This window comes from Herpailurus yagouaroundi, unplaced genomic scaffold (assembly GCF_014898765.1).
Source record: "Herpailurus yagouaroundi ecotype Mexico unplaced genomic scaffold, PumYag 184, whole genome shotgun sequence".
Lineage (NCBI taxonomy): Eukaryota > Metazoa > Chordata > Mammalia > Carnivora > Felidae > Herpailurus > Herpailurus yagouaroundi.
Window position 1 is genome coordinate 23,609,027 of NW_024412415.1, and position 8,517 is coordinate 23,617,543.

Genomic DNA, 8,517 nt, shown 5'->3' on the forward strand with positions numbered 1-8,517 from the left:
GTAAGTTTTATTTCTAATAATCTCCTCCACTTCCCCCTTCATAAAAAATGAAAAATACATAAGATCATAGATCTTAAATGCAAGATCATAAATGCAAAGTTTTCTAAATGCATGCAACTTGAAATTCTCATAATCTGACATTTACACGTAGGCAGTGGCTTTATGTTGGTCCCCAAATCACATTTACAAATCTTATCGTGATACCCTTAAAGATGCATTCGTTCAACAAGACAAAAATGATGAAGGATCCATCTTGTGTATCCTGCACGGCTTTGTGACACAAACATGGGATTTGTTTCCTATGTGTTCTTCAACAAGCCCTCCAGCATAGTAGTTCTTTAACCATTACTCTTTCAAAAATCCCTCTCATGAATGTGGTACTACTGTTCTAAAGGACAAACTGTCATTCTACCTTGTTCATTCTTCTGCTTGAAATTACCAAGATAATATCCCTCACTTCTGATCATAAGTGAGTTTTTAAAAACCTTTCCATGGATCTTATTTTTCCTTTTAAGTAAAAAAACCATTAGCCTCAGCTACCAAAAGAGCAGATTCTGCTCTTCACATTAAAAAAGCTGCTCACCAAAGAGGCTTGTGTCAGAAAATTTAGAAGTCTCACTAAAAAGCTGGGGGGTGGGGAGTAAGCTGCTGGGAATCTTCACAGATACCTGATTTAACAAGGTTTTGTGAAAAGAGCTTGCCTTTAGATTAGCATTACTCAGTGTTTATGAGGGTTGTTTGTCAAGCCAAAAATAAGGCGCCTCCTCCCCACAAATTAAAAGAGTCAAGTTTCGATCCATTATTTCATTTCTGATTGTTTTTCTTTGCAGTAAGTGGGAAAGTGGATACTGGATAAAAGTCTCCTCCGAGCTAAAAGACTCCACATTAAAGGCTTCATTTAGCTATAAATCAGTTGTCTTTCCTACTGGGGGAGAACAAGAGAAAAAGGGAGCGGGGGTAGCTGGAGAAAAAAGAACTGGAAGAGCTTCCAAATTAAATTCCGAAATACCTACTGCATACCTAAAACTCCTTTCCGGGGCTGTGAGGAAAATCCCAATGAAAATCTAAGACTAAAATCGAACCTTCCAAAGTATGAGAGTAGGATCCCGTCTCACAGGGAGATCCTGAATCTGAAGATCTTTAAAGAGGGGCTGGAGAGGTTAGCGACCCTCATAAAACAAAGCGTTTATGCTGTGTATTTCCCTGCTCGTTCCCAAACCCAGAGATGTGCCACGCACTGGCACTATTGTTATGCAAACAATGCCTAAATGGCTGTAACCACTAACGACCTCCCATTAAAATGGCTTTCAAAAATTTGTCACACCATCTAAAAAAGCTAACAGGTACATCAAATCCATCATGAATCGGGCACTTAGAACACGAATCACCTTGATTTGCATCCTAAAACTCAATGCAAGTAAAATTTCAAAATTCGGATATTTAAAAAATTTCTCTTTCAACCATTAAGCCAGAACTAAACAATACACTTCTCAACAAATTTAGTTTATCCTGTAGTAAGAATGATGGAAAACAACTTTAGCCGTATTGTGTGTCTGGGAAAAGCGCTTTGGTTTATCGGGAACAATTTGGGGTAGAAATCAATTGAAAGTAATAGAAAAACAAGAGAACTGTAAAATGAGCTCCAAGGAACATGACATTAAATCCCATCTTTCTCCCCCCACCATGTTATAACTTTATAATCACCCCGTGTATCTAATCAATATATTTTTTTCCACGTGGAATTCGTAGAAAGTGAATTCAATTCCCATTAATGAAGGTAGCGCATGCGTATCCTTTTTTATATGGCCCAGCAACAAAACCTGCTTGGCAAACCCAAAATGTCAGGGTTCGTTACAAAAAGTGATTTCTTTTCAGTCCGAGAGCGAGCCCGTTAATGCACACCAATTTCGAGAGTTTCTGCGTTGTCCAGCAGAACTGCCACTGCCTACAAATGCCGAACGAAATGCCCAAGCCGGAGGCGCCGGGAGGCAGCGTCCAGGTTTCGGCGCGATGCGTTAAAGGCGGCCCGAGCTTCGCGCGCCCAGTCGGCCCCTCCCGAAAAGCCGCTCCGCACCGCGGGCTTCCGAGGACCGAGCGGGGACTAGCAGCCCAGCGGCCCCTGAAGGCGCAGGGCCGCTGGAAAAAGCGGCCGGGTTGCGTGGCCCACCTGGCGGGAACCCTTCTAACCCCCATGAGTCGAAGCGGTGCCGACGCCTCCCCCGCGACAGTCCGGACCCCGATAATCGGATCAGGAGGCAGCGGCAGACGCGGCGTGGGTGAAGAGCCGTTGACCGCGACCCCCAGCGCCGCGTTCAGGTTGGGGCGAGTCCCCGAGGCTTTCCGAGCCCCCGACAGGCCTTCGGAAGCCCTAATCCCGAGGACGGGGCGTCCCTCTGCTGCGCAGGGATGAGAGGCTGGCCCCGGACGCCCCGGCCCCTGACCCCGTCACGCCGCCCTACTCCCCTAACAGATCAGGGACAGGAAGGAAGGTTCTAGAAAGCCTCGGTGGACGGCAGGTCCTCGCCGGGCGCTTACCTTGGTGTACTTGATTTCGAGGTTGGGCGTGGGCGACGGCAAGAGGTGCAGGGACGCCATGAGGGCGGCGGGGTCGGCCTTCACCTCGCCGGGCATCTCGATCTTACTGGAAGTCATGGTGGCGGGCCGAGGTCTCGCTCGCCCGCGGCGTGGGCTGTGCGGGCTGTGCGCGCGGTCGGCGGGCCGGGGGCGCGCTCGCCTGTATATAGGCAGGTGTCAAGCTGGGGCTCTTCTTATTGGACGTGAGGGCCGAGGCGCGGGGGGCTGGTCCATCCTACCTAGGACGCCCGGGCGCAGCCCCGATTTACATAAAGCCCGCCGCCCGCGTTGCGCGATCCGTTCGCTCCGCGCCCACGGTCAAGTGCGCCTGGCGACTACCTCGGCCGCGGGGACAGGCCCAAGCCGCCACCACCGCCGGCCTCGACGGCCAGAGCCCGAACCGCGCTGCGGCCGCTCGGGGCTCCGAGAGCGGGACGGGCCTCGCTCCCGTCCGGGTGGCGGCGGTGGGAGGCGCACCTTAGCGGATGTCGGGCGTGGGTCGTAACCCCAGAAGCCGCACCGGCGGGGGCTGACGCGGTGCGTTGGAGTTAGCTCTCGGAGCTCAAAGGGCGGCTCTTAGGGCTCCAAGCGGGCTCGGCAGAGGAGGGGGTGCGTCAGGGGGCCCTCCCTCTCGCGTCCCGGGGCCCTTCTCTCCCGGAGACCCTGGGGGCGCCCTCCGCTCTCTTTCTTCGGTCAGGCGGCCTAGCACACACCCACTCCCCTCAACGGAGCCGGAGGTGCACCGCGGCCGCAGGGTCCTGGTCAGGCAGTGATGAGTGCGAGTTCCTCGCCCCACACTTAAAATTAAGTATCCCCGCCAGGCAGTCGACTCCGCGCGGCCCTCGCCCAGCTTTTTCCGCCCAGCTGCTGCCCTCTGCCGGCCGGGACGGCCCCGGGCGGTCCGCGCTGCGCCCCAGGATGAGGGCGTCGGTCCTCTGAGGGAGTTGGTGTGTTTCCTTGGCCCCCTCTTTCTTTTCGGATGCCCCCTTCTAGCCCTCGTTCTCCTCGCCCCCAAATAACTCAAGAATATACTTGTTTTGTTTTTCTGTTGTTTTTCTTGCCAACAGGTGAATGTCCCTCCGGACATTGGGTTCCTCGCTTTACTGCCCCTTTGGGTTTGAGCTTCTGTATTTATACCCCTTTAATGTAGATGTTTACCTAACTCCAACAGGCCTTCTTTTAGTTTGTGGGATCCTAGAGGTCAGCATATAGGTGTACGTCAAGAATCCAGAGATTCGATCCCAGAATGGGCTTTGGGCTACGTGGGCCAAATCTGGGCTTCAGATAAAAAGACCTTTACAGGTCATGTCTGCTCCTCGCTCCCAGTGCAAGCTTGACAGGGGCCTACTGATTCTTATCTTAAATGCCATTTTCAAAGCCCCTAGAACCTCATTTCTTTGGCTGTTAAGGGTCAGCCTGAAGAAATTTCCCCTTGGATACTTTTCCTAATTAAAAGTGCCTAACACTCAGTGCCTGAATGCTAACCAACAGTAGAAAATAGACAAAAATATTTCACGTTAGTATTAGGCCTATAGAAATAAATTCCAGCCTCTCAGAACCCAAAGTATCTACCCAAGTTTACGTGAGTGAATTACCTCAGCCTAAGCAATAGGTAGATCTCAATTCACAGAGGATCGCTATGGCCAAAAATTGTATTTTAGTTGACAGTGTATCTTCATGAGCTATAGTTTTTTTTTTTTTTTTTTTTTTTAAGGCTTGGAGAGTTGGAGATACAATTGAGGAAATAAATAAATAAATACATACATACATAAATAAACGAAGTCCAGGAGTTAGTTGGGGAGAGGGGGAGAATCAAGGGGGAGAATCAAGGGGGAGAATCAAGGGGAATCAATGGTGCTTGTGGAACAATTCTGCAAACATGTTTTGCAAGGTGCCTTACTAGAGTTTGGGTTACAAACAAAATGGATAGCCTTTGCCATCAGTGGGCAGGAACCCTTCCCCACAGGGAGGTAGATCACTATGAGGGACTGTGGGAAAAAGTTACAACCGTATGATCTGGGACTCTACTAAGGAAGAGGTCAGCTCTCTGGGAATGCTGACCTTGGAGCTGGGCCTTAAAGGAAGAGGTGGAGAGCGCCTGGCTGGCTCAGTCAGTTGAGCATCCCACTCTTGATTTCGGTTCAGGTCATGATGTCACTGTTTGAAAGTTCAAGGCCCACTTTGGGCTCTGTGCTGACAGCACGGAGCCTGCTTGGGATTCTCTCTCTCCTTCTCTGTCTGTCCCTCCCCTACTCATGCTCTCTCTCTCTCTCTCTCATAAATAAATAAATAAATAAATAAATAAATAAATAAATAAATGAGGTGGAGCTTCCTTCCACAGGGGAGGAGAGTACAGAATAGGTAGGAGGGTCCACAAGAGCAAAGGCATAAAAATTGGAGAATGCTTTGGTGGGAGGTGGAGAGAGAGGCATCAATGTGGCTGGAGCAGCAGCAGATGAGGCTGGCAAGGCAGTTGACTCAAGGTTGTAAGGACCTTAATTCTTGAGATGCTAAGAAACCATCAAAAGAGGGGCACGTGGGTGGCTCAGTTAAGTGTCCGTCTTTGGCTCAGGTCATGATCTTGAGGTTCGTGGGTTCGAGCCCTGCATCAGGCTCTGTGCTGACAGCTCAGAGCCTGGAGCCTACTTTGGATACTGTGTCTCCCTCGCTCTGCCTCTCACCTGCTCGAGTGCTCTCTCTCTCTCTCTCTCTCCCTCTCTCTCTCTCTCTCTCTCTCTCAAAAACAAATACACATTTAAAAAAACCTCAAAAGATGTTGAGCATGAGAAAAGGGGAATCTATAATTTAAACAGATAAATGAATACTGTCAGGAAAGACTCACAAAGTAGAAATAGTTGAGGTATATTCTTCTCAAAGCATGAGACAGACTTGTTCATCCCTGAGGCATCTCTTGCTTGTGGACTCTAGTTATAGCACTGTGGCTGGAAAATCTCTCCCAGGGAAGAAACAGTATGATGGAAGTATTAGCATTCATTACACAGTGAGGTAGAACAAGTAAATAGATCCCTCTTCCTGGAAATACATATCAAAATCACAATGAGATATCACCTTACAACTGTCAGAATGGCTAACATTAACAACTCAGGAAACAACAACAGATGTTGGTGAGGATGCAGAGAAAGAGGATCTCTTTTGCGTTGTTGGTGGGAATGCAAGCTGGTGCAGCCACTCTGGAAAACAGTATGGAGGCTCCTCAAAAAACTAAAAATAAAACTACCCTACGACCCAGCAATTGCACTACTAGGCATTTAGCCACGGGATACAGGTGTGCTGTTTTGAAGGGACACATGCACCCCCATGTTTATAGCAGCACTAGCAACAATAGCTAAAATATGGAAAGAACCCAAATGTCCATCGGTGGATGAGTGGATAAAGAAGATGTGGTATATATATACAATGGAGTATTACTTGGCAATCAAAAAGAATGAAATCTTGCCATTTGCAACTGTGTGGCTGGAACTGGAGGGTATTATGCTCAGTGAAATTAGTCAAAGAAAGACAAATATCATATGACTTCACTCATATGGGGACTTTAAGAGACAAAACAGGTGAACATGAAGGAAGGGAAACAAAAATAATATAAAACAGGGAGGGGGACAAAACAGAAGAGACTCTTAAATATGGGAACAAACAGAGGGTTACTGGAGGGGGTGTGGGAGGGTGGAAGGGCTAAATGGGCAAGGGCATTAAGGAATCTACTCCTGAAATCATTGTTGCACTAATTTGCATGTAAATTTTAAAAAATAAATTTAAAAAAATAAAAAAGAAATCCCTCTTCTCCAGGCAGGAAAGGGATCTCTAAGCTTTTCCTCATAAACAGTTCCAAAAGGTCTAGTGCATTTTTATCCAATTCAAGATGGGGGACAAGATTCAGCAGAAAAGAACAGTGAATTATAATTACTTTTTCAGCATACATTTTCTTTGTTTCTGTTCGTAGGACTTACTCTGCTTTAACTCTCTTGTAAGGCTGCTTTAACCTCTCTTCTCACATTCTTGGTCTTCCCTTTTCTTCTCTTTCCTTCACTATCTTCTTATTTTCTCATTTTCTCTTTGGATTTCACAATGGTTAAAGTGGCGATCTTCCCCACCACTACCTTTTGATATCTAGCATTTTGAATTTCAGTCTTTTCCATGATTTGGTTAAGAAACATTTTTTCCCACCCTTATAATGTTTCCTTCTCCCACCCTCTCCCATCTGTAATTATTTATTGTTTAGGATACATGTTGTTTATAAAACCCCTTGCACAACGGAACACAGGCTACAGCATGATCTATTTCCTTGTGAAAACAATTTATTAGGCCTGGTGGAGCCAATATCCTGGAGTTGTAGAGGAGAAAAATAAATTCTTGCCTCATATTTCCTCACCTAAATAATAGAATGCAAAGTTGTAATTTTAAGGTATTTGCCTTATGTGAGGTTTGATTTTTTTTTTTAAGGTATGAAACCAGAGCAATTTAGGATTTTTTTTTTTTTTGCAGTTATGCAGGAACAAATTGAGAAACATGCTTTAGAAAATCAGTGAAGGAAACCAAATGGAGCACAAAGATTCCTCCCAACCAAGGAACACTTTTGGTTTTGACAATAACAATGTCCAGCTTGAACTTCGAGCTTCCACATTCAGGGGCTATCGCAGCCTCAGGTGGCCCTGCTTAATTGCCTTCCTGTTCCCATTACTAACCATGATGACAGCCTACCTTTTCTAACAGATATACTCGCATTTTAATTTATCTGCAAAAATAAATCACACATTATAGCATTTCTCTCTTCCGGGTTAATTGAATCAGTTCCTTAAATGTCTCTAAGTCTAATGATTTAAAAGGAGCACATTGTTTGAAATATTTTAAAAATTAGGGGCCTTGGGTTGTATGCAGAATGATCTCAGTGCTTATTTCAGATATAAGTGTTTCCTAATGATCTCATTCATCTCAAACGGGATATATGCTCAGCTACTTTATTTAAAATGTTTCCTGAAAACTCTAACAGGAAAGCTTAATGCAAAGTATATTTATAGAGAAATGGTATTTAATTTATTTTAAAAAATCTTCTAAAGAACTTTACATGTTTTTATCCAGAAATGCTTAATGAAGTATTTTAGACCCATTATAAATACTTCTGTAAAACAAATTCACTTATATTTTTATTTAACGTGAATATTAACTTTTTATTTAGGATCTAAACACTCATTTAATTATCCTGTTCCTTCCAACATTTAGAAGAAAAGAGGCTGAGATTGTGGCATTTATTAACCATAAAAATTCTCTACATATTAAGTCCTTCATACCCCAGTGTGGCCTCTGGTCACTGTATTCTATGAAAAGGGGTATTTATGGTTGCAGGGATTAGATTCCTAATTGGTTATGACTCCAAAAATAATATTTTGATACAAAACACACTTCTTTCCCTTTAAAATATATCCTCCACCTTTTGGGAGCCTCGAGAGACTATTTTAAAAGTGGAAACTAGATTCGTCTTTGTTGTAAAGCCCAGTTCTACCTCATATATGTTTTAGAGACTTCAATCTAGGGGCAGGGATGAGCTCAGCACTTTATCAATAATCAAACTTAACAGGCACAGGGAGAAATTAAAATCCCAGCTATGCAGCCTTCTCTGCAGGGCTGGAGGAAAAGGGCATTAGCGCCCTCTGCAGTTGATGGCATGTATGTGCAAATGAATGTGAAATGTCAAAAAGCAATAGTGTGGCTTTAGTGTATTTTATCTGCTACTGATGAGATATGTTTGGAGATGTTACAGTTTTAATTTGAATTAGGTTGGAGGGGGATGAATCTCAGAATGCAGAAAAATTTCAAGCTGCAGTTAATTTAGGAGAGGGACTTTCATTAAAAAAGCTTTTGACTTTTAGGGAAAGAATGGTAGTGTTTATTAACCAAGTTTACCACAGAAAGTGAAGTACTTAGACCCCT

General features: G+C 45.0%; 1 protein-coding gene across 3 annotated transcripts in view; it reads right to left on the bottom strand.

Annotated features, from left to right (window-relative positions):
* Positions 1-3,015, bottom strand: part of ALDH1A2 (aldehyde dehydrogenase 1 family member A2) — a 91,224-nt gene extending 88,209 nt beyond the window's left edge. Inside the window, exon 1 of one of the 3 annotated variants that reach the window (XM_040492814.1) lies at positions 2,536-3,015. In XM_040492814.1, the coding sequence (XP_040348748.1) occupies positions 2,536-2,652 (117 nt within the window). In that variant the 5' untranslated portion in view covers positions 2,653-3,015. Of the gene's footprint in view, positions 1-1,020; positions 1,159-2,535 lie in introns of those variants that run through there. The other 2 variants (XM_040492815.1, XM_040492816.1) reach the window with 2 other exon arrangements.
* Positions 3,016-8,517: the final 5,502 nt, after the last annotated feature.